At 44.3% G+C, this 26,789-nt stretch overlaps 1 protein-coding gene across 1 annotated transcript; it reads right to left on the minus strand.

The window, feature by feature from the left end:
• Positions 1-519: 519 nt before the first annotated feature.
• Positions 520-24,442, minus strand: LOC121980048 (protein FAR1-RELATED SEQUENCE 5-like). Its single transcript, XM_042532019.1, has 3 exons — positions 23,658-24,442; positions 750-807; positions 520-657 (listed from the first exon to the last, which is right to left on the minus strand). The coding sequence occupies exons 1-3, from the start codon at positions 24,440-24,442 to the stop codon at positions 520-522; spliced, it is 981 nt and encodes a 326-aa protein (XP_042387953.1).
• Between the last annotated feature and the right edge of the window lie 2,347 nt (positions 24,443-26,789).

Below are 26,789 nucleotides of genomic sequence, written 5' to 3' on the forward strand. Positions count from 1 at the left end.
ACATATACATGTAGCTTCCACAACTTGTTGCATTTACCCAAATTTGTATTTCTTTGTTATTGTTTTATTTACCTTTAAAAAGTTTGTAAGTAACTTCCATGTTTCAGTAATTATAATCTAGTGGATGTATGTATGTAGTGCTTACCGCTAGTAAAACTGTCAAACGTTGTAGCAGCATGCTACCTCGTGTAGCCACTCTTAATGAGTATAAATATATTTGGTATTAATACGTGTGACCGGTGTGGCCTTAGCAGATCACGTCACGTCACCGAATTAGATTCTACATCGTATATCAGCTAATCCTCACTAATTGCCATATAGTGTAGCAGCTAATATGCGTTATGTGGAAATGATGGATCAGTGATATGTGCAACAATAACTTAATCCGGTGTTTACAAATAGAGTAATATATGGTAGTTGCCGCTACAAAATGTAGAAGCTACTTAGTACGAGGATAACACGTTATAGCACTCATACATTTCACTAATATAATTACCTGAGAAAGTAATGTCAAAACATTTACATTTCGAGGGCATGTTCAGATATATTTTGCACAATGTTCAATACCTCTAGGATCGCCTGTATTACTCTCTTCAACTTAGAGACTAGAGAGTGGTAGTATCTATCCTCAGAACGGAAAGGGCAATGTGTTAGACCCTACAAGATTAGTGCAAAAATTATAAGATAAATATGCGTTCAGATTGAGTCATATAGGTACACAAAAACATGATTGTACCAGCTATAGATGCCAAATCTTCTTCATACGATTCGTCGCCGTTGGTATTATCCTTCTCTGTAGCATTTAATCTGGAAATCGTATAGTTATTTACTATATTGTTTTTGGATGATATAAATTGATATGCGTAGCTAAATATGTATGATCTAAGGGGATAACTAATGGACGCATACCTCTGCTGCAGTAAAGGACAATTGCGCTTGTCGTGTGAGACACCTCGGTGACCGCATCCACGACATAGCCTCGCTTTTGAGGTTGTTGTCTCTTTTGACGTTTTCAATCGTTTTCCACACCCCTTTGCCCTGACCAAAGAAGGGTCAACAATAGAGGGTCCCCCATCGATGCCTTGGTTTCTTTGACTTTGGTTGTCATTTTTACTGCTAATGTTAAGCTCTTGAAGTTTACTGTATATACAATCGAATTGATCATCCAACATGTTTGCCCCCTCATCAGTTAAAGATGCAACATCAATAACTACTGAAGCTTTATAGGATAGCCTAGAGTGTCTTGCCATCAACTTCGAATCTGGAGTGTCATGGAAGTTTGCGCACCAAAGTCATAGGTTGCCCCCACCTTGGTATTTCTTGTCCATCGGTTGAGTATGTACTTATCAGACAGTAGAAACACTTAGTTGATACGGAAAAATGCTAACATATGCCTACATGGAATACCCTCAAATTCAAATTTACTACAACTACACGATATGTAGTCTGCAAGTTTGTCATGTGTGAGGACCCTTGGCTTTGCAGATGAACCACTTTGAAAATTCATGACATGGTAACCCACTAAATCACCAACCATAGATGCTTGTTGCACATAATAACCATGACTCACACTCATTTCACTTTGAAAGTCCAACCATTTTTTTTGGGTGTACACCTTGACCATTTGATATTCCATAGGCCAGTTTGTCTTAATCTTAGGTTGCTCGACCATATCAATATGGTCGGCAACTAACTCATTGTGTCGTTGGTCTCGAAATGCTCTATTAAAACGTGTAATAAAATCCATCAATGAGTTCTTATGTGATACATACTTCTTGAAAAATGAATGTGAGCTTTCAGATCGCTGACTGCTTGACATTCCAGCAGAAAAAACATGGTTAAAAAATAATGGGACCCAGCTTTGTCTTATTTCATACATCAATGTTAACCAATCATTGTTCTCCAATCCAAAACACCTGATAACTTCTTCCCATGTCTTATCAAATTCGGCTGGGCATGAGGAGTTAACAATTACATCATTTATCGTTTGATAGTAGTTGCGAAAAGTCAAGGGGGGTAATTTATCTTGAAATTTATTGAGTATGTGCCACAAACAATACCGATGCACTGTTTGAGGTAAAACCTGGCCAATGGCCTTCGTCAACGCTGGATCTTGATCGGTGATAATCACAGTTGGTGGACCTTTAGGCATTGCTTCAATGAACTTTGTAAGCAACCAAACAAACGACTCAGTTTTCTCATTACTTAAAAAGGCACAACCGAATACGATGCTCTGATGATGATGATTAACTCTTATGAAGGGTGCGAAAATCAACCCATATTTGTGTTGGAGTGTATACTAAAAGCCTAGCTTTTGTAAACATTTATTTGTTAAAATAAAAGAATCACATTGGTCAATATATGCATTTATTAAATGTAATTGTTCAATTAATTTATATAGTAGACAACATGGAGTGTGGTGTCACACTCAGAAGATCATGTTGTCGGTTCTATATAAATTATAAACAGTTGCTCGCGACTAAGATAGAAAGGAACAAACTATCAGTATAGTCGTAATGTAATTAAGTATTAGTTTATCTTGACTAATAAATTACACTAATACACTTTAAGTGTATTGAGTAGGATCATTTAGGTATGTTCTTTTGTACTGACTTAGTAAAAGAACTAAACCTTAGTTATTATGGAAGTGTGTGCTCTTAATCCTAATATAATAACAAGCACATATATTTAATATTTATTTCTTTGATTTATCAAAGGGTGAGGTTTAGCTCGATAAATCAATATGCCCGATAAGCTGGGAAATGATATTACTTATAGTGTGTGTTGTTGATTATAGAAGGAATCTGTATCCTAGTTATCTAGGTTGAGAATGTCCCCAAGAGGAGCTCATAAGGATTGTCATGTTAAACCCTGCAGGTGGACCTAGTCCGACATGACAATAAAGTTGAGTGGTACTACTCTTGGAGCTAGATATTAATTAAGTGAGTTGTCAGTAACTTACTTAATTAGTGGACATTCATAATCTTAAACACAGGGAGATTAACACACTCATGATAAGAAAGAGCCCATAATGTAATTTGGGATTGGTGCGGTAGTGCAGTAATAACTCTCTAGTGGAATGAGTTATTATCGATGAACTTGAGTTGTGTGTTCGGAGCGAACACGGGATACTCAAGCTCATCGGAAGGCCAAAACCAATTTCTCCTCTAGGTCCCTGTCGTAGCCTCATTATAGCCTCAAGTCCATCCAAATGTAAGACTTCTTGGTGTCCAAGAAGGGGGCCGGACCATTGCTTAGTGACCAAGCAATGGCCGGCCACATCCTCTTGAAAGGGGCCGACCCTATAGCTCGGTGACCAAGCTTGTAGGGACCGGCCATAATAATTCAAAAAGGGAGGGTTGTTTTGAATTTTTAAAATTTTCTCTTTGTAGAAAACTATAAGTTTTAAAAGAGAGATTTTAATTTTTAAAACTTTCCTTATTTGAATTAGGCCATGATCCTGTCCGAACGCTGAACCAACGGACGTTGGGCACGTGGCGCTCTCCTCGTTGCTGACGTAGATCCCCGACCGGTCACACGGAGCTCCGGCGAACCTTCAAAGAAGTCGGGCCGGGAAGGGGTTCCCAGCGACGACCCTCCGACGCTCAAGTTAGGCAAGTGGACAACAAAGAAGTGGCTCCGAATATCGTAGAATGCCTACCTCCAATGAAGTGTGAGGCCCTTTATATAGAGCTGCGAAGAGGCTCATGCACACATACCGAGGTGAATACGTGTAGTCAGCCCATACCTCGGTATGTGCTTGTCAGACAAGCTTACCTGACACCATTCTGCTACAGTCCGAGCACGTCTCTGATGGGACAACAGAACCCTCTGTCATAAGATCCTGCGTATGGCCTGGTCGTTGAACATACCCGCTGTCAGATGGTGTTCCCTTGTCCTCTTCTTACCCCTTGCCGAGTGTTTGGCCGGTCGGAAGTCCCCTCACGTCCGGCCGAACACATGTGTTGGTCCGCTCGGGAGTTTCCCGGTGGTATGCTCTGTTGATTGTTCTCAATATCGCTGTTTTCTGCATCGGCCGAACGGGCTACTTGATCGGCCCGGCGACCTTGTTCCTCATGAGCATCGGAGACCCGACTTCCTGTCGGGTTATTTTTGATTCCGCTAAAACCCCATTCGACCGACCAGCCTTCCCTCTCGGCCGACCGGCCTTCCCTCCGGTCGGCCTTTTGACCCTTTGACTCCCACGTGGCGATGACCTCCCCCAGATGGGGTCCCTGTTCTTATCGCCGGATCACTTGCCTCCCCTTTAAGTCTAGTCGAAGGAGGCGATTAGTTCGACTGACTGGACCATTAGTTGGGCCGAGCGACATTACCATCCGCTCGAAAACAAGGGGCAGCCAAAACGCCAGTCAACTCCAACATTACTCAGCATCTCTTCGAAGTTTCCGCCAATCTCCATCATTAAGGTCGAGCACGCACTCATTAAATACGTTCTAGTGGCTGAATGCCACGTGGCTGTGCTGGCGTCATTGTACGGCGGCGGCGTGGTGTTCTGATGGGATCGAGGCGGTTCGAAATGAACGGCGCGATGCGTGCTCCGATTCTCGTGACCTGGATCCGACGGTGGAGGCCGCTCGGGCTCCACCCTATAAAAACTTCTCTTCTTCCCTTCGCCTCAGTACTACTGTCGCGTGCTCACCGCTTCTTCTAGCGTTCCATCTTTCCGGCGATCTCGCACTTCTGTTTTCGGTGATCTCCGGTGCTCTTCCCTCGATCCTTTTCTTTGTTGTAAGGTTCTCCTTCTTTCTCTCTTTAGTTCTGGCATTTTCTTTGCATTTCTTTCCCAAGTTTTCGTCCTCGGGCTACTGTTTCGTTGCCATCTTCTTCTTTTATCCTCTTTCATTTTCTTTTGATTTCGTTCGTTCAGACAATGTCCCATTCCTCTCAACTTGAAGACCAAACCCTCGGCCCATGGTACGCTACCATGGAGTCGCGCTTCGATCGGCGCGACGCCGATATTTTGATCAATAGTTTCGACATACCCTCCGACATTGAAATCATTCTACCCACAGATTCCGCTCAGCCACACAAACCGTTGCGCGGAGCTTTTTGTGTTTTCCGCGACCAGTTTACAGTCGGTCTGCGATTTCCGATCCATCCCTTCTTTGTGGAAGTTTACAACTTTTTCGGCATTCCTCTTAGAAGCCTAGTCCCCAATACCTTCCGCCTCCTATGCGGCGTTGTCGTCTTATTCAAGATCCATAACATTCCCCTCCGACCGGAGGTCTTCTATTATTTCTATTACCCTAAGCAGTCCGAGCCGGGCACTTACATGTTCCAGGCTCGGCCCGGCTTAGTTTTCTTCAATAAACTTCCTTCTTCCAATAAGCATTGGAAAGAATTCTACTTCTATATTCGTCTTCCCGAGCGGGCTCCCTTCCGAACCCAATGGTAGGTCGGCCATCCTCTCTCCCCAGAACTCAAAAGGTTCAAGACCCGGCCGGATTATCTCCACGCCGCCAACATGCTTGCCGGTCTGCGGTTTGATATCAACAAATTTCTTCCAGAAGGTGTTATGTACAAATTCGGGCTGAGTCCGATCAGACCCTCTTGAGGTCGTTCCCGTCAGCGTCCTTCCGCCCGCTCCCCACCGAGTCCAGCGTTCAACAATTTTATCTCAATTTTCGGCGCCGACCTCCGATCCTCTTCCATCCTCCGCTCGGACGACCCCCGGTCATGGCTGCACTGTTAGGGTCACCCTGCATCTCCCCACCGAGGAGCTTTTACCCGAGTCCGAGCGGCCAACTGCGCCTGAGCACACAATCACTCTGAAGGGGCCCCTAGCCGAGATGTGGGCGGACGCTCGGGCGAGCGTCGCGATGATCCCCCTTCGCAATTTGGCCAACAGCCACATGCAAGAGGCTATCGGGGTAAGTGTATTTTCTTTTAGGCCTTTTATGCGATATTTCCGATCGGCTTATTAATGATTTTGTTAATTGCAGAGATGGGTAGAAGAGATAGCTGTCTCCAACCGCCTGGCGATGGTGGACGAAGAATTAAGTGTTGGATCGAGAAGCGCTAGAGGGGGGGGGGGTGAATAGCGCTCGTGGCTATTTCGTTCGATTATCGGAAAACTATCGGAGTTAAAACGTGCAGCGGAATAAGCGGAAATAAAATAAAGAGACAACACAAAGAGACAGGTCGATTTTACTTCGTTCGGAGCCTAAGTCGACTCCTACTCGAAGGCCCGCGATCCTTGATCGCTTCCGGTGGGCAACAACTATAAGCTCGTTAAAAGATTACAATTATGAGTACAAATAAAAGCTATAAAAAATTATACCGACAACAAGAAATGCTAATTCTGAAGCTTCGGGTCGTCGGGCACTTGTAGTAGCACTTCGGAGCGTCTTTTGGAGCAGCGTGTAGATGAAAGATTACTTAGAATTCGTTGTATTGAAGCTGCTCCCTCGACCCTCTTTATATATGATATTCCGGGCGCCTGGATCTCTTCCGGGCGCCTGGAGTGTGACGTGGCCAACCAACCAGGATGCTCCACGTGGCGAAGTCGCGGCAGGGATAAAGTTTGGTCCCGGGCGCCCGGATCCATCCCGGGCGCCCGGACCACCTTTTTCCAGGAGCTCCTTCTCCTGCAAAACAAGGTTAGTCCGAGCAATTGCATACCCTGCAAGACAACGTTAGAAACTGATATTCCATACTACAAAAAGAGCTGACAGTCTTCGAACTGTCCAAGTCTGACTTCGGATTTCCAACCGGAAACCCTAGGTCGACCCGACGCCTACTGTTCCGGGCGTACAGCGTCCTCACCTACTCCACTCAGGAGATTTACCTATTGCCAGTGCGATCCTCCAGATCGACTGGACTTTTGCTCAGCACTCGATGCTTCCGGACTTTCTGCTGGACATCCGCTTCCCGGCTAATCCAGACTTTCACCTGGTTCGCGACACCAGGACTTTCCACCTAGGGTTACCACCCCCTAGGACTTTTGCCTGAAGCCATCGACCTGCCAAGACTTTTCGCATAGGGTTACCACCCCCTATGACCTAGGGTTACCACCCCCTAGGGTTTTCCTCTAGCTAGGGTTACCACCCCCTAGGACCTAGGGTTACCACCTCCTAGGGTTTTCCATTTGCCTAACCGCAGCTAGGACTTATGCCTAAGTACCACTTAGGACTTTCCTGCAAACTTGTTCAACATATTAGAAAACAACAACCCTTAACTTTGAATCCTTTGCCATTATCAAAACTCAGGTTCGATCGTCGGATGCTTCCCGCACCAACAATCTCCCCCTTTTTGATTATGGCAACCCAAATTCAAAGTTAAGTAAAAACAATGCATAAGTATATTAAAAAGTTTTAAGTGAGCAAGCTTAAGTATATAAATTCAAATGAATGCCTAACTTAAGCTAACACTTACTTTTGTGAAGCTCCCCCTTAACACAGGGTTTCCTTTTTGAATAAAGTTTTACTTTTGTATTACCTACTCTCCCCCTTAATAAAACACTTTTTACTTTTGATTTTTACTTTTGATTTTGAATTAATGATTTTTTGAATTTCCTACTCTCCCCCTTTGCCATATATCAAAAAATAAGCTAGTTGGAAAGCATGTTTTAAGCTTTATAGAAAAAGTAGTTTTAGACTTTGGAAAAATGCTTGTGAAACACTTAGCTATTAACTGAAAAATTTGTTAGTTATTTTTCTCCTAAGTTAAAAAGGCTAATTTATGGATGACTTGAAGGATGACTTTAGCCTCTTTGTAAACTTAGTTGGTTTTAGAGGAAAAGAGGAAAAAATATGTACCTAAGTTTGAAAGTTGCTATATGAGTCACTTAGCTAAGCCTTTTGCAAACATTAAATTTTGAAAATGTAGCTTAAGTGAAAAAGGGACTTAGCTTAATAATACTTATTTTTGAAAACGAACTTGTTAATTTTTAAGTTGAAGAGAGAGAGTTGCTAAAATTTTAATTTAGGTTATTTATTCAATTGGTCCTTAAGTCCAAGCATAAGTCAAGTTATATAGCAATTAAATTATCTAATTGGTGTTGATCAGGTATCAGAGCCCTAAAGATCAAACATGCTTAACCTGAATATTTGCATTTCCTTTAGTTTGAGATATACTTTTAGCTGAGATAATTTTAACTTTAAAGTTAAGTTAAAAATAACCTGAATTTTTGAAGATAAGTAAAAATTAGTTTTTAATTTTGAGGTCAAGTTAAAATTTTATTTTAAAGAAAAATTAATTTTAAAACCGACTCAAAATCACTCCCCCTTAATTAATGCCTTCATAAATTTTTGAGTTCAGGAGTTCAAGCATGAGAGGTTAAAAAATTATTTTCCTAATTTTCCACCTCACTCATTCTAGATTAACAAGCATATTTAGCATATGAGTGAGTGTGAGATGGAGTTTACTTTAATTTACAACATTGAAAATATCAGTTAGAATTCCAAATAAGTGACCATTATTTTGAAGATTTAAAACTTAATTGAGTTTAGAATTTCAAAGAAGTTAATAACTTCTGAGAAGGGTTTTGAAATTAATTTTTCAGAGGATATTTCAAATGATTTTTCAAATAATTTTTAAAAGAATTTTGAAATTAAGTTTTAAAATAATTTTGAAAAGATTTTTCAAATAATTTTTAAAAGAATTTTGAAATTAAGTTTTAAAATGATTTTGAAAAGATTTTTCAAATAATTTTATTTTAAAAAGAATTTTGAAATTAAGTTTTAAAATGATTTTGAAAAGATTTTTCAAATAATTAAGTTTTAAAATGATTTTGAAAAGATTTTGAAAAGATTTTTCAAATAATTTTTAAAATAATTTTGAAATTAAGTTTTAAAATGATTTTGAAAAGATTTTTAAAATGATTTTGAAAATATTTTTCAAATAATTTTTAAAAGAATTTTGAAATTAAGTTTTGAAATGATTTTGAAATGATTTTGAAAAGATTTTTCAAATAATTTTTAAAAGAATTTTGAAATTAAGTTTTAAAATGATTTTGAAATGATTTTGAAAAGATTTTTAAAATGATTTTGAAAAGATTTTGAAATGATTTTTCAAATAATTTTTAAAATAATTTTGAAATTAAGTTTTAAAATGATTTTGAAAAGATTTTGAAATGATTTTGAAAAGATTTTTAAAATGATTTTGAAAAGATTTTTCAAATAATTTTTAAAAGAATTTGGAAATTAAGTTTTAAAATGATTTTGAAATGATTTTGAAAAGATTTTTAAAATGATTTTGAAAAGATTTTTAAAATAATTTTGAAAAGATTTTTCAAATAATTTTTCAAATAATTTTGAAATTAAGTTTTAAAATGATTTTGAAATGATTTTGAAAATATTTTTCAAATTAAGTTTTGAAAAGATTTTTCAAATTAAGTTTTGAAAAGATTTTTCAAATGATTTTTGAAAAGATTTTTAAAATGATTTTGAAAAGATTTTTCAAATAATTTTTAAAAGAATTTTGAAATTAAGTTTTAAAATGATTTTGAAAAGATTTTTCAAATAATTTTGAAATTAAGTTTTAAAATGATTTTGAAATGATTTTGAAAAGATTTTGAAATGATTTTTGAAAAGATTTTTAAAATGATTTTTGAAATTAAATTTTGAAAAGATTTTGAAATTAATTTGAATTTGGATTAATTATCAGTTTGTTTTTAATTACTTAGTCATCTCACCCGATCTGAATTTTCAATCACGGAATCCTATAATTTTTGTGAGATGAATTGAGGTTCAATTTAAGGGTTTGGTTTAACTTTGTGTTAGATTCAGATTTAGTTTTGGGTTCAACATGTAAGCATTCTTTGGATAAACTTCTGCGCTATGGTGAGTCACAAGGAACTCATTAAAGTAACCATGCCTTCGAGGTTTTCCAAATAGTCCTACCCACTGAACTTAATACTAAACCTTAGTCTAACTAGTTAGGATCCATTTAAGGGTAGCGTCGGTCAGTTCCACTTGGCCAAATGCACCAGGTCGAAGCCATATCTTCCTAGACATGCGATGCCCAAGCTTCCCTAACGTACTATCATCCAAAAACTTCACTAGTACTGTGGGTCAAGTTAAACCTAGTCCGTTTTAATCTAACCTTAATTACTCTGCCGAGTAATCTACTCTTGTTTTACCCATTTCGGGTAGATTAGGTTCAGTTACCCTGTCGGGTAGTTCAGTTGGAGGTGCCAGCTAGTTTGGATCCTCCATCTATTTTTCTTTGATTTAAATTGAATTTTTGAATGAATTTCAAATTTTTAATAATTGATTTTGAATTTAAATTTTGAATAATTAATTTTGAATCGTGAATTAATTTTGAATTGAATTTTGAATAATTAATTTTGAATTTGAATTGTTAATTTTGAATTTAAATTTGAATTTGAATTTTATTTTTGAATTTTAATTGTTAATCTTAATTGTTTTAGCTCCCCCTGGATCATAGCCTCGATAAGGTCTATTGAGGTAATGTATTTGATCCTTAGGGACCCAATATTGACCAAGTCCAACTTGATTGACCAATTTGGACTTGGCAACCCATGCTTGGACTACCTTTTTATTATCTCTATTTACTAAAGATAAATACGATTTGTATTTTCTTTCAGTTTTAAATCCAAGTCCGGATTTGTTGTAAACGGCTAGCTGTTTTCCAAGAATCAGATCCAGATTCTTGGAACCCAAGGTGAACCGTTCCAACGTGTCCTTGAGTTCTTTAATTTGAGTTTTCAAATTGGAATTTTCTTCCTTAAGTTGTTGGACTTGAGTCGAACTTCCAATTTGAACTGGCTCAGTTAAAGCACTTAAGTCAGTCGCTTCCTTAAGGGATGTTACCTCCTTTTGGAGCGACTTAACCCGGGCGTTGGATTTAGCCAACTTCTTTAATAAGTAAGGAATTAAATTTTCTGAATCATCTAAGCTAATACTTGAAATTAGAGCACTTACAGTGAGTTTGGGTCCTTCGGAAACGGATACGGATCCGTGGCTTCGCTCGGACTCAGTATCTGACTCGTTCTCGGTTTCGGATTCGAACTCGGACTCGGTTTCGGCCACGAATGCTAGTACTGGTAGAGCAAGGAAACTCGTCTACTCTTCTGCGTCAGATTCGGATTCGTCTGATGACTCAGACCATGTTGCCTTCATCTTTCTAGCTTCCTGTGTTATGCTTGTACCTGCAACCAACGCAATACCTTCCTCGGCCAGAGTAGTATCAGTCTGCTCATGTAATTCAAATAATTTATCATGCTTACTTGTGTCTGACATACCTTCGTGTAACTGAATCAGATTCTCCCATAGCTCCTTGGCGCTTGAGAACGTGCCGGCGCGATTCAGCTCCTTATTCGTTAAGCCGCACTGAATTGTATACGTTGCTTTTGCGTTTGCCTCTACCTTTTTGATAAGGTTCGCGTCCCAGTTCTCGTACGGTAGTGGTATGCCGACGTCGTCAGTTGGTATTTCAAGCCCGGTCTTGGTGATCATCCAGACATCGAACTCGGTTTGTAGGTACGACTCCATTCGGCCTTTCCAGTAGCCGAAGTCTTCACCAGAGAAGAGCGGTGGTCGAGTGGTGCTATAGCCTTCTTGGAGAGCCATTGAATCTTGCACAAAAAGTGAGCAAAAACTTGTCCCAGGATTTAATCCTGGATTAGTAGTGTGGTAGAAAGATAGAAATAAAAATTTACGAGTTTCTAGAACAAATGATAAAATAATAATAAAATATTGTTAAAAAATATTTAAAAAAGATTATTTCAAAATTTTCCAAATTCGATATTTCGTTAATCCCAATCAATTGTGAAAAGATGAAAATAATTTTTTTTTTTGAAAAAATTTTGGAGGGAAAAAAAAACGAAAGGCGTAAATAGACGAAAAAGCCACAAAAGAAATGCTTGAATGGTGGTTTCACCTATTCGAAGCGACCCCGCTCTGATACCAATTGTTGGATCGAGAAGCGCTAGAGGGGGGGGGGGGGTGAATAGCGCTCGTGGCTATTTCGTTCGATTATCGGAAAACTATCGGAGTTAAAACGTGCAGCGGAATAAGCGGAAATAAAATAAAGAGACAACACAAAGAGACAGGTCGATTTTACTTCGTTCGGAGCCTAAGTCGACTCCTACTCGAAGGCCCGCGATCCTTGATCGCTTCCAGTGGGCAACAACTATAAGCTTGTTAAAAGATTACAATTATGAGTACAAATAAAAGCTATCAAAAATTATACCGACAACAAGAAATGCTAATTCCGAAGCTTCGGGTCGTCGGGCACTTGTAGTAGCACTTCGGAGCGTCTTTTGGAGCAGCGTGTAGATGAAAGATTACTTAGAATTCGTTGTATTGAAGCTGCTCCCTCGACCCTCTTTATATATGATATTCCGGGTGCCTGGATCCCTTCCGGGCGCCTGGAGTGTGACGTGGCCAACCAACCAGGATACTCCACGTGGTGAAGTCGCGGCAGGGATAAAGTTTGGTCCCGGGCGCCCGGACCTCCGGGCGCCCGGATCCATCCCGGGCGCCCGGACCACCTTTTTCCAGGAACTCCTTCTCCTGCAAAACAAGGTTAGTCCGAGCAATTGCATACCCTGCAAGACAACGTTAGAAACTGATATTCCATACTAAAGAATAAAGAGCCTGACTTCGGGTTTCCAACCGAAACCCTAGGTCGACCGACGCCTCTTGTTCCCTCTACGGGAACGCGTCCTCACCTACTCCACTCGGAGATTTACTGTTGCCAGTGCGATCCTCCGGATCGATGGACTTTGCTCAAGACTTTCTGCTTCCGGACTTTCTGCTGGACATCCGCTTCCCGGCTAGTCCAGACTTTCACTCGGTTACGACACCGGGACTAAGGGTTACCACCCCCTAGGACTTTTGCCTGAAGCCATTGACCTGCCAAGACTTTCCGCATAGGGTTACCACCCCCTATGACCTAGGGTTACCACCCCCTAGGGTTTTCCTCTACCTAGGGTTACCACCCCCTAGGGCTTAGGGTTACCACCCCCTAGGGTTTTCCATTTGCCTAACCGCAGCTAGGACTTATGCCTAAGTACCACTTCGGATTTTCCTGCAAACTTGTTCAACATATTAGAAAACAACAACCCTTAACTTTGAATCCTTTGCCATTATCAAAACTCAGGTTCGATCGTCGGATGCTTCCCGCACCAACATTAAGAAAACTGAAGGCTGCAGGCGGTCCGTCCGACTCTCAAGGACCTTCTTACTCTGAGCTGCAGAAAGAGCTCAAGAAGGCTCAAGATTTGTTGGAGGCCGAGCAGAAGAAGACGGCCGACCAGGCTCACACTTTGACCGAACTTGATCGCGTGAATAAATCACTAGATCGCAAGATAAGCCTGGCGACCAAGCGAAAGAACACGGCTATCTCCGATCTGGAGAAGAAGAATGTAGAGGCTCGGGGGCTGGAGCAAAAAGTAAAGGAGTTGATGGAGCAACTCGCCAATGAGAAGGTTGCCCGAACGGATGAGGTGGCGAAGCTCGAGGCTGCTTTACAAGAACACCAGACAGCAGCCGACGCTTCCCGAGCGGCCCTTAAAGAATATCAAGAGGCCGAACCAAACCGGGTCGCTGCCCTAAGACAAAATTACATTCGTTCGGCCGAATTTTCGGAGAAGGTCTGCGAGCGGATGTACATGGCCTTCGAGCTTGCCATGAATGCCACGACGGAATATTTGAAGTCCAAGGGACAACTTCCCGAGTCCGCCGTCATCCCGGCTAAGGACCAGGCGACACTTCTCAACAACATCCTGACGACTCTTTATGATTATTTAGAATAAGAGTCTATATGTAATCCGCCGCTCGGCTAAAAACTATCCCTTTTTGTAATTTGGCCGCTCGGCCTTAGTTTTCTTAATATGATATCCTTTTGCTTGCTTTGTCCTTTTACTAGTCAATATGTGTGCTGTCCGCTCGCCTCTTATCACACCTCTCGTGTTCGAAAGGGATTTTGACGAAGTATTTTGTGTAACTTTTCCGCTCGGCCGAATATGTCCTGCTTCGACAGAAGAGGTTGTTCATTGGATGTTGATGAAGTACCTTTGGGTACTGGGCCGAGCGGAACATAGAGGCGGTCGAACGATATTGACGGTGAATACCTTTGGGTACTTGCTCACAAGTCCTCTTTATTGTTCATCCGCTCGGAGGGTTTATAGTCGCCGGCTCGACTCTCGATTTTTAACGTCGGAGATCGACGGTCTTCCGCTCGGAGGGTTTATAGTCGCTGGCTCGACTCTCGATTTTTAATGTCGGAGCTCGACGGTCTTCCGCTCGAAAGGTTTATAGTCGTCGGTTCAACTCTCGATTTTTAACGTCGGAGCTCGACGGTCTTCCGCTCGGAAGGTTTATAGTCGCCGGCTCAACTCTCGATTTTTAACGTCGGAGCTCGACGGTCTTCCGCTCGGAGGGTTTATAGTCGCCGGCTCGACTCTCGATTTTTAACGTCGGAGCTCGACGGTCTTCCGCTCGGAGGGTTTATAGTCGCCGGCTCGACTCTCGATTTTTAACGTCGGAGCTCGACGGTCTTCCGCTCGGAGGGTTTATAGTCGCCGGCTCGACTCTCGATTTTTAACGTCGGAGCTCGACGGTCTTCCGCTCGGAGGGTTTATAGTCGTAGGCTCGACTCTCGATTTTAACGTCGGAGCTCGACGGTCTTTCGCTCGGAGGGTTTATAGTCGCTGGCTCGACTCTCGATTTTTAACGTCGGAGCTCGACGGTCTTCCGCTCGGAGGGTTTATAGTCGCCGGCTCGACTCTCGATTTTTAACGTCGGAGCTCGACGGTCTTCCGCTCGGAGGGTTTATAGTCACCGGCACGACTCTCGATTTTTAACGTCGGAGCTCGACGGTCTTCCGCTCGGAGGGTTTATAGTCGCCAGCTCGACTCTCGATTTTTAACGTCGGAGCTCGACGGTCTTCCGCTCGGAGGGTTTATAGTCGCCGGCTCGACTCTCGATTTTTAACGTCGGAGCTCGACGGTCTTCCGCTCGGAGGGTTTATAGTCGCTGGCTCGACTCTCGATTTTTAACGTTGGAGCTCGACGGTCTTCCGCTCGGAAGGTTTATAGTCGTCGGCTCGACTCTTGATTTTTAACGTCGGAGCTCGACGGTCTTCCGCTTCGGTTTATAGTGCCGGCTCGACTCTCGATTTTAACGTCGGAGCTCGAGGGTCTTCCGCTCGGAGGGTTTATAGTCGCGGCGACTCTCGATTTTAACATCGGAGCTCGGCGGTCTTCCGCTCGGAAGGTTTATAGTCGCCGCTCGACTCTCGATTTTAACGTCGGAGCTCGGCGGTCTTCCTCTCGGAGGGTTTATAGTCGCTTGCTCGACTCTCGATTTTAACGTCGGAGCTCGGCGGTCTTCCGCTTGGAAGGTTTATAGTCGCGGCTCGACTCTCGATTTTTAACGTTGGAGCTCGGCGGTCTTCGCTCGGAAGGTTTATAGTCGCCGGCTCAACTCTCGATTTTTAACGTCGGAGCTCGACGGTCTTCCACTCGGAGGGTTTATAGTCGCCGGCTCGACTCTCGATTTTTAACGTCGGAGCTCGACGGCCTTCCGCTCGGAGGGTTTATAGTCGCCGGCTCGACTCTCGATTTTTAATGTCGAAGCTCGACGACCTTCGTCTTCCGCTCGGAGGGTTTATAGTCGCCGGCTCGACTCTCGATTTTTAACGTCGGAGCTCGACGGCCTTCGTCTTCCGCTCAGAGGGTTTATAGTCGCCGGCTCGACTCTCGATTTTTAACGTCGGAGCTTGACGGTCTTCTGCTCGGAGGGTTTATAGTCGCCGGCTCGACTCTTGATTTTTAACGTCGGAGCTCGACGGTCTTCCGCTCGGAGGGTTTATAGTCGCCTGCTCGACTCTCGATTTTTAACGTCGGAGCTCGACGGTCTTCCGCTCGGAGGGTTTATAGTCGCCGGCTCGACTCTCGATTTTTAACGTCGGAGCTCGACGGTCTTTCGCTCGGAGGGTTTATAGTCACCGGCTCGACTCTCGATTTTTAACTCGGAGCTCGACGCTCTTCCGCTCGGATTGTTTATAGTCGCCGGCTCGACTCGATTTTTAACGTCGGAGCTCGACCATCTTCCGCTCGGAGGGTTTATAGTCGCCGGCTCGACTCTTGATTTTTAACGTCGGAGCTCGACGGTCTTCCGCTCGGAAGGTTTATAGTCGCCGGCTCGACTCTCGATTTTTAACGTCGGAGCTCGACGACCTTTAAGGCTAATTTTAACACTGCCAATCGGCGAAGCTATTTGCCATCCTTTTATCATTTTGCTTGCTGCATTACAAGGACATAGGCGACCAAAACATATGTAAAATTACATCAGCGCACCTCTCACCAAGCTCGGTATGGCTGGAGATGATTCGCGCTCCATGGTCGATCCAATCGCCGCCCGTCTTCATCCTCCAGATAATAAGCACCCAAGCGGAGCTTTTCGATGACTTTGAAGGGGCCCGCCCAAGGAGCCTCCAGCTTGCCAACGTCGCCGACCGACTTTACTTTTTTCCAGACAAGGTCGCCGACTTGGAATGCTCTGGGATTATGCGCCGGTTGTAGTTTTGCTTCATCCGCTGTCGGTACGCCATCAGCCGGACGACCGCCTTGTCTCGGTCTTCATCGATCACGTCCAGCTCCATGTTCCTCCTCTCGGCGTTATCATCATCATAATTCCGGATCCGAACGGACTCGACGCCGACTTCAATTGGGATAACTGCTTCGCCACCGTACACCAAATGAAATGGAGTGACGCCCATTCCTTCCTTTGGGGTCGTGCGGATGGCCCATAAGATGCCCGGCAGCTCGTCCACCCAGCTCCCTCCCATGTGATCAAGCCGAGCCCGAAGAATGCGAAGAATCTCCCGATTGGTTACTTTCGCTTGGCCGTTGCTCTGGGGATACGCCACGGAAGTAAAGTGTTGCTCGATGCCATAACTTTCGCACCATTCTTCGAGCTGCTTCCCTATGAACTGTCGTCCGTTATCAGATACGAGCCGGCGAGGGATGCCGAACCGACAGATTATATGTTGCCAGATAAACTTCTTGACCATCTGCTCGGTGATCTTGGCTAGTGGCTCGGCCTCCACCCATTTGGAAAAATAGTTGATCGCCACTAGTAGAAACTTTCGCTGTCCGGTCGCCATAGGAAACGGACCCATAATATCCATTCCCCATTGGTCGAACGGACAAGACACAGTAGCTGCTTTCATTTCCTCCGCCGGTCGGTGGGAGAAGTTGTGATACTTCTGGCAGGAAAGGCACGTCGCGACGGTCCGAGAGACGTTTGCTTGCAGGGTTGGCCAGAAGTATCCGGCCAGCAGGATCTTCTTAGCCAGCGATCATCCGCTCGGATGCCCCCCGCACGATCCTTGATGCACTTCTTAGAGGATGTATGCCACGTCTTCCGAGCTTACACATTTCAAAAGCGAACAGGAGAAAGCCTTCTTGTAGAGTTGGTCTCCAATGAGCGTGAACCGACCGGCTCTCCTCCTTAATTGCTGGGCTGCTTCCCGATCGGATGGTGTTGCTTCTGACCGAAGAAATTCTATGATGGCTGTCCTCCAATCGCTCGGAAACGCGAGGCCCTCCATCCGATTGACGTGTACCACCAAAGATACTTGTTCAATTGGCTGCTGGATGACGACCGGCGTTATTGAACTTGCGAGTTTGGCTAACTCATTCGCTGCCTGGTTTTCCGCTCATGGTATCTTCTGGATAATGACTTCTCTAAAGTTGGCCTTGAGCCTTTCGAAGGCTTCAGCATAGAGTTTGAGCCAAGTGTTGTTAATCTCAAAAGTGCTAGAGAGTTGCTAAGCAGCCAGCTGAGAATCTGAATGGAGCGTCACCCGACCGGCCCCCACATGCCGGGCGGCCTGCAAGCCGGCTATAAGGGCCTCATACTCTGCTTCGTTATTTGTAGCTCTATAATCTAGCTGGACGGATAAGTGCATCTTTTCTTCTTGAGGAGAGAGTAATAGTATGCCAATCCCTCTTCCGAGCCGAGTGGACGATCCGTCCACAAATATTTTCCACATAGCTTCGGGCTCTGGCCTTTGCACTTCGGTGATAAAATCTTCCAAGGACTGCGCCTTTATCGCCGAGCGGGGTTGATACTGAATATCAAATTCGCTCAACTTCGTTGTCCATTTGATGAGCCGACCGGACGCTTCTGGGTTCAACAACACTCTTCCCAAAGGGCTGTTCGTCCGGACGATGATAGTATGAGCCAAGAAATAGGGACGGAGGCGCCGAGCAGTGAGGACCAAAGCAAAAGCCAGCTTCTCGAGCCCGGTGTAGCGAGATTCTGCGTCCTTTAAAATATGACTTAAGAAATACACGGGTTCTTCTCCGCTCGCCCTTACTAATGCCGAGCCCACTGCTTGCTCGGTCGAAGATAAGTAAATACAGAGCGGCTCACCCACAGTTGGCTTGGCTAACACAGGCAAAGAATTAAGATATGCCTTCAGTTCTTCAAACGTCCGATCGCATTCTTCATCCCAATGGAACTTGGTAGCCTTGCGCAAAATTTTAAAAAACGGGAGACTCTGATTGGCCGTCTTCGAGATGAATCTGGACAATGTTGTTATCCGACCGGTCAAGCGCTGTACTTCCCTCAGATTTCTTGGAGGCGGCATATCTTGTAATGCTTTCACCTTGCTGGGATTTGCCTCGATGCCCTGCTCGGTCACTATGTAGCCCAAGAAACGCCCGCCTTTTGCTCCGAACAGACACTTCTGAGGGTTCAACTTAACTCCATACCTCCTCAGCGTTCGGAAAGTCTCCTCCATGTCTTTAAAGAGATCTGCCGATCGGACGGATTTGATGAGAATATCGTCCACGTACACTTCCAAATTTCGTCCGATCTGCTCCTTGAACACTTTATTCATCAAGCGCTGGTAGGTTGCCCCTGCGTTCTTCAGTCCGAACGGAATCACAGTGTAGCAGTATGTGCCGTCGGCTGTAACGAAGCTAACCTTCTCTTGATCTTCTCGGGCGAGCGGCACTTGATGGTAGCCCTGATAAACGTCGAGCATACATATCAACTCGCAGCCGGCCGTGGAGTCCACCAGTTGATCGATCCAGGGTAGCGGATAAAAATCCTTTGGGCATGCTTTGTTGAGATCCCGAAAATCGATGCAAACTCTCCACTTGTTGCCCGGCTTGGAGACTAGTACCACGTTCGCCAGCCAGCTCGGGAATTGGACCTCGCGTATGTGGCCGGCCTCCAGGAGCTTCTCGATCTCCGCTCGGATGATGGCATTTTGTTCGGCGCTGAAGTCCCTCTTTCTTTGCTTCACCGGCCGAGCGTCCGGTCGGACGTGGAGCTCGTGCTGCGCTATAATTGGCAAAATTCCGGGCAGCTCATGCGTAGACCAAACAAAGACATCACAGTTTCTCTGGAGGCATTTGATCACTTCCTCTTTCTGGCTTGCCTCCAGATCGGCTGCAATGAATGTGGTGGCCTCCGATCGGGTTGGGTGAATCTGCACTTCCTCTTTTTCTTCATAAACCAAAGTGGGTGGTTTTTCGGTTATAGCGTTCACCTCGATCCGCGGCGTCTTCCGGGCGGCATTAGCTTCAGCTCGGATCATCTCGACGTAGCATCTCCGAGCCGCCAGCTGGTCTCCTCGTACTTCTCCCACTTTATCTTCCACCGGGAACTTGATTTTCTGGTGGAAGGTGGAGACTGCCGCTCGGAACTCGCTGAGCGCCGGTCGTCCCAGAATGACGTTGTATGCTGAAGGAGAGTCAACGATGATGAGCCAGTCGGACCTGTCCGACCGGCAGAACTTCATTGCCCGTAAACCCGTAGAGGGGGGTTGTCATGGGCAGCAGCTCGGCTCGATCAATTTGTAGTTGGTCGAAGGCCTTTTTGAATATGATGTTGACCGAGCTTCCTGTATCAATGAAAATGCGGTGAATACTATAGTTAGCTATTACCACTTTGATGAGGAGAGCGTCGTCATGTGGCACTTCGACTCCCTCCAAGTCCCTGGGCCCGAAGCTGATTTCGGGACCGCTCGCCCGTTCTTGGCTACATCCGACCGCATGGATCTGAAGCTGTCTGACGCTCGCCTTTCTGGCTATGTTGGAGTCGCCTCCGGTCGGCCCGCCAGCAATAATATTGATTTCGCCTCGGGAAGTGTTACTTATATTTTCTTCTTCCCGAGCGGACGACCTAGGCTGCTCCCTAGACCTCCGGGGGTTGTCCTCACGCCTCGGAGTATGATGCCGCTCGGGAGTCTATCTCTGCCGCCTATCGGATATCATCCGATCGGCTTCATGAGGGCGTTGTCGCCTGTCGGATGATGGCGATCGACGGTGGCCAACCCGGGGCATGGGGTGGGCAATCAGGGGAAGGCTCCGGCAGTCTCTTGTATTATGAGTGTTTGTCCGGTGAAATGAGCAAAACATTGGGGTCCATACCTTCTTTTTAGGCTTGGGCCGCTCGGCAGACACTTCTTAAATGGCGTGGGATCTTGCATGTTGCTGGGGGCAAGCTGCTTCAGCTCGCGGTCCTCTAGGCGGCTGATGAGCAGTGTGCGGCTTCCGCTCGGCAGTGGGCATCCGCTCGGTTGGAGTTTCCTTCCTTCGGGCCGCTTGGGCTTCCTCCACATTGATGTATTCATTGGCCCGGTGTAACATATGATCGTAGTCTCGGGGCGGCTTCCGAATGAGCTAACGGAAGAAGTCCCCATCCACGAGGCCTTGCGTAAATGCGTTCATCATTGTCTCAGAGGTGGCCGTTGGAATGTCCATGGCCACCCGGTTGAATCCCTGGATATAAGCTCTGAGCGACTCTCTGAGCTCTTGCTTGATGGCGAATAGGCTGACGCTAGTCTTCTGGTAGCGCCGACTGCTTGCAAAATGGTGGAGGAAGGCCGTGCGGAAGTCTTTGAAACTTGTGGTGGATCCGTCCGGCAGCCTCCGAAACCACCGTTGAGCCGATCCTGAGAGTGTGGTAAGGAAAACCCGACACTTCACTCCATCTGTGTACTGATGAAGGGTAGCTGTGTTGTCGAATTTACCCAAATGATCGTCCGGGTCGGTGGTTCCGTTGTATTCACCGATCGCCGGGGGCACATAGTGCTTTGGCAGAGGGTCCCGCAGGATGGCCTCTGAGAATTGATGATTGACCCGCTCGAGGGAGGTGTCCGCTCGGGGGGCCTTGCTTTTTCTGTTGTCTCATATTGGCACTTCATCTGACGAAGATCCTCGGTCACGATTCACTGCTGCGGCTTTAGGAGACGTGCGGAATAGGGCCCGATGAAATGGAACCGTGGCATGAGGTGCTTCCGCTCGGCCCCCTGATGCTGATGTTGCTTGCTGCTCAATCTGCTCGGCTTGCGACTTTTAACTCTGTTCCACAAGCTTAGCCACTCTTGTCTCGATCAAAGCGTTGAGCTCCTCTGTGGAGAGCATCACCGAGTGCAGTCGTCTAGCTTCGTCCATTGCTTCCGATCGGATGCAGGAGCGTTCTCACAGACGGCGCCAAATTGATCCTGTCCGAACGCTGAACCAACGGACGCTGGGCACGTGGCGCTCTCCTCGTTGCTGACGTCGATCCCCGACCGGTCACACGGAGCTCCGGCGAACCTTCAAAGAAGTTGGGCCGGGAAGGGGTTCCCGGCGACGACCCTTCGACGCTCAAGTCAGGCAAGTGGACAACAAAGAAGTGGCTCCAAATATCATAGAATGCCTACCTCTAATGAAGTGTGAGGCCCTTTATATAGAGCTGCGAAGAGGCTCATGCACACATACCGAGGCGAATACATGTCCTCAGCCCATACCTCGGTATGTGCTTGTCAGACAAGCTTACTTGACACAATTCTGCTACAGTCCGAGCACGTCTCTGATGGGACAACGGAACCCTCTGTCATAAGATCCTGCGTATGGCCTGGTCGTTGAACATACCCGCTGTCAGATGGTGTTCCCTTGTCCTCTTCTTACCCCTTGCCGAGCGTTCGGCCGGTCGGAAGTCCCCTCACGTCCGGCCGGACGCATGTGTTGGTCCGCTCGGGAGTTTCTCGGTGGTATGCTTTGTTGACTGTTCTCAATATCGTTGTTTTCTGCATCGGCCGAACAGGCTACCCAATCGGCCCGGCGACCTTGTTCCTCATGAGCATCGGAGACCCGACTTCCTGTCGGGTTGTTTTTGATTCCGCTGAGACCCCATTCGGCCGACCGGCCTTCCCTCTCGGCCGACCGACCTTCCCTCCGGTCGACCTTTTGACCCTTTGACTCCCACGTGGCGATGACCTCCCCTAGATGGGGGTCCCTGTTCTTACCGCCGGATCAGGCCACATGTTTAAATAGAGAGTTTAAAAGATTTTAAAACTTTCCTTTTTTAACCATCCTTATGGTTTAGGAAAAAAAAAGGAAAAGAAGTTTTAAAATTTAAATTTTCTATCACCATGTTAAAAAAGGAAATTTTATAAGAGAGTTTTTAAATTTTAAAACATGATTTTAATTTTTAGAAACTTTCCTTTTTTTAACTCATACTTTAGGAAAGAGAGCTTGTAAATTTTATAAGAGGATTTCTTCTTATAAAATTTTTAAAAAATTATTTTTCCTTTCCTTTTAATTGTGGCCGGCCACCTTGCTTGGTGCCCAAGCAAGGGCCGACCAATAGGATTAAACCAAATTCAATCCTAAACCAAATAGGATTGATCATAACCATTGATTGGTGATTGATTCAATCAAGAGGAAAGAAAAGGAAAATTAAAAAGGGAAAAGGAAAAACTCTTGGATGATTTTATTTTTTGTAAAAGGTTTTTCCTTATTTGCCTTGGGCAAGTAATATAAAAGAAGGGGTGAGGGGGCTTCATGAGACACAACTTTTATTCTTTTGCTTGGGTGATCTCTTGGTGTGGCCGGCCCTCTCCCTTCTTCCTCTCCCTTTGCTCTCTTCTCCTTGGTGGTGGTGGTGGCCGGATTTTAGAAGAAGGAGGAAGCTTTTGGGTGGTGTTCACCTTGGAGGATCGTCGCCCACACGACGCCCAAGGAGAGGCGAGGAATACGGCAGAAGATCTCGAGGTCATTAGCTTACAAAGAGAAGGTATAACTAGTATTTTTCTTCCGCATCATACAAGAGAGGATCGTCGCCCACACGACGTCCAAGGCGAGGCGAGGAATACGACAGAAGATCTCGAGGTCATTAGCTTACAAAGAGAAGGTATAACTAGTATTTTTCTTCCTCAGCATACTAGTTATTTTTCTTTGTATGAATTCTAAATACAAGAGGCAATTAGATCAAGTTTATCGAATTTATTTTTTTATTTTGTGTTTTCTTCTTTTTCGAATTTGTGATTTGATTGTTCCTTTTGGTTAACCTAGAGTTATTTAAGGAAATAAATATTAGCTTTCCTTAAAAGGCTTTGCCTAGGCGGTGGTGGTTGCTCCCATATCCAAGAAGGTCATGTGCCTCGCCATGCAGTCCTGGAAGCCAATTTTAGAAATTAATATTTATGGAATTAATAACCTAGGTAGATTTGAATCAATAGTGTTAAGTTCCGCTTGTGATTCAAATCTAAACCATTAAGAACAGATAAGTTAAATTTGGAATCAATGATGTTAAGTTCCGTCTGTGATTCCTTATTTAACTTCTAAAGAACACAATAGGTTATTTAAGGAAAGGTTCGACACTTGTACACAAATTTTTGTACAGTGGAACCGGTACATTTTCCTAGGTTTAACCAACAATTTGTTGGTGTTATAGGTAGTATCAAATACAACAGCATCACCAAAGACGCTGTATGCCCTCCTTGATACATGATCCGCCCAGAAACACCTAGTGAATCTTCCTGTTGAATTAATCTCATAAGCATAGACAAAGGCGGAATTCTTCTCTTTCTCAGTCGCAAAAAACTCAATCAGTGTTTCAGCGTCAATTCCCTTTTGTTCATCTCTTAACTCTCTCTCAAAGTTTCTAATATCCCGTTCCGTGCAACCTAGAAACTCAGGGCCTCCGGAATCTATCTCCAATAATCGGACTTGTTGACAAGTTGGGATATTAGCTTCTGCAAACTGCTGCGTCAAAACTTTCTTGGCTTCAGAAACATGGCGATATGAGCAGAGCAAATGCACCTTCGAAGGTGTTGAGAGTGGATGATTATGACTTTCCAAGAATTTAGTGACAATCCAATTTGTCCCGGTCTGTTCTTTAACAAGTAATAGTTTTGCCCTACATCCAGTCCTTACTTCCCCACGTGCTCTTTCCTTTACACTATCAACTTGAGCAACTTTTTTCCGTTTTTCATCTATATGTCCTTCTTTAAAGCATACAAATTGTTTCCATCCAACTTCATTTGTCCGCTTATTCTTCTTACTGTTGCCTAATCTTGCACTAAAGCCGGATTCACGTGCATAGTGATTATAGAATGCGAAGGCCTCCTCCAATGATGGAAATTCCATCCCAATTTGTGGTTTTCGATCTTCCCCCACTTGGGGATTGTATAGGTGAGGACCCTCAGAGGTGTTTGCCATTGCTAGAGGATGACATATTTAGGACCGATTGTAGGTATGAATTACAATCAATGATGATGACTAATTATGTTAAAATATTAGATTGTGGAAATGGTTATATGATCGAAGATATAAGTACGATAATCTAAAAGGCGAAAATATTCCATCTGAACCCTTACCGTCGTAACCCTATTCCCAAAGTGAAGAGTCAAAATAACTTACAAAAGTCGAAGAATCGAAGGCGGAAACAAGATGTCGCAGTGAGGTTGGGGGGAGCTGCGATGGTCCCGATGGTCGAACTTAAGATGGGAGAAGCAGTTTCTATAGATTAGCTGATACACTCAGTAGCAGTTTCTATAGATTAGCTGCTACACATTTTCAGAGAAGGCACCGACCGTGAGCTGCTTATTTCTTTAGCATTTAATTCGAATTAGTTTCTAGACATTGTAGCAGCTACCCCCTATATGGAGATGCAACTCGTGTATTGGTTACTGTCGATTCAGATTCTCTTTGTAGCATCTACTACATAATATATACAAGGAAACAATTAGTATGTTTTTCGCCTTTCCCAGATACCTCACAGAAATCAGAGTAATGACATCAGCTAGTTGGCAGTACTTGTAACTTGTTACAACCGTAACTGCTACAACAATAAGTTATAAGTTTTTTGTCAGCCGTAACTGCTATATCATCACCTTAAGTATATTTACATTTCTCCGGCCCCATCCGTTGCTACATTGGTGTAGCAGCTATAATGTTGTAGCTGCTACAACATGGACCCAATAGCTGCTACACTTTCTGCCTTCTGGTAGCTTGTTAAGAGGTGATGCGACACTATGTCGCAGTTCCGGCCTAATAGCTGCTACACTTTGAAGTAGCCAACGGTTGAACAAACTATTTCGTACAATTAACATCTTAGAAATATAGCTTGGAAATAAATTTTTACAAACCTTGACACCTCCAATAAATATACAGACGGACGTGGTCTGTGTTGGTTTAGTTACAGACCAGTAACTGCTACACCTTAATGTACGTTAAAATTATTATCACCGACTCCTCCCGGAGGTGTTAATATTGGAAGGGTAATTAAGTTCCTACAATGATGTTTCTGTCTGCCACAACGTAGCTGCTCCAGTGTGGACGTCAGTTCCAGAGGTCGCGTGCTTGTTCAAGTATGCATTAGTCCACTTGAATATATCAGTTCATGCTTCTACGATACACTTACGACACAAAATGAGAATAATAAAATAAAAAAAATCATGTGGTTAACAATATATTGTAGTAACTGCTACATAATATAGTAAATACTTAGTACTTGGATAACAATGTATAGCACCCACACATTGAATTATTACAAAGACAAGAACTAATAATGTTAATACATTTACATTTCCATTGCATCAGTGGTCATATATTGACCAGTGTTTAAAACCTCCAACAACACCTACTGCTCTCATACCAGCAACGTCATATTCATATAGGCCAAATATCATCCACATTCATCTCCATTCGGAAACACCCTTCATCAACCGTACAGAGTGTTGTGACCAGTAAAGTGATTGTATTATTTTCCACATGCCTCGCATCCTTTGTGACTGGCTGGGAAAACTTATTCGAGGCCATCATCCTCTCCCTAATGTACTCCAGCAGCCAAACCTCATCAACATACACGCATCAGGGCTTGACGATGGTGTTTGGAATGAGGAACTAATTTTACGAGTATGGAACCATAATCTAGACCGTGGAAGGATACATGACCGCTTTGTCTTGGCCAAAATGGGAGCTTGATACACCTCACATCACTTGGTCGTGGATGGTCCAAGTTCGAGGAGGAGAGAATCACAAAGAATGTGCTCCATGACGTTTCCTCAGGGTGATGAAGAAGCACTTTGTTGCGCACATATGATTTAAGACAGAAGTGAGAAATTTGCATGACCATCTGCCTATCATCCACGTATGTTGATGAGAGCTAGACGATGATGATTGTATTAAGGAAATAGGATTTAACATATGGAACTGTACTCTAGAGTGTAGAAGGCTAGTTGACCGCTTTGCCTTTTCTGATTTGGGAGTTTCATGCACCTCCAGCTTTATATAGGAAGGCATGGATGGATTGACGGAGGTGGTGCCGAGAAAATGTAGGCAACCGATGAAATTGCTACTCATTACCCTTTGCTACATTCATGAACGTTGCAACCCTCAATTATAAAGAGAAATCAGGTGCAGGCACGAGCCCAAACAAACCTGACTGACAAAGCTACTTAGAAGAAAATGAGGCAGGGGTCATTAATTATGACAGCTATGTATAGTCATATGGGTGATGGGTCTACTTTGAGTGGTCATTCTAGGGTCAATGCCTGCTATGAGT

The sequence above is a fragment of the Zingiber officinale genome, chromosome 5A (genome assembly GCF_018446385.1).
Source record: "Zingiber officinale cultivar Zhangliang chromosome 5A, Zo_v1.1, whole genome shotgun sequence".
NCBI lineage: Eukaryota > Viridiplantae > Streptophyta > Magnoliopsida > Zingiberales > Zingiberaceae > Zingiber > Zingiber officinale.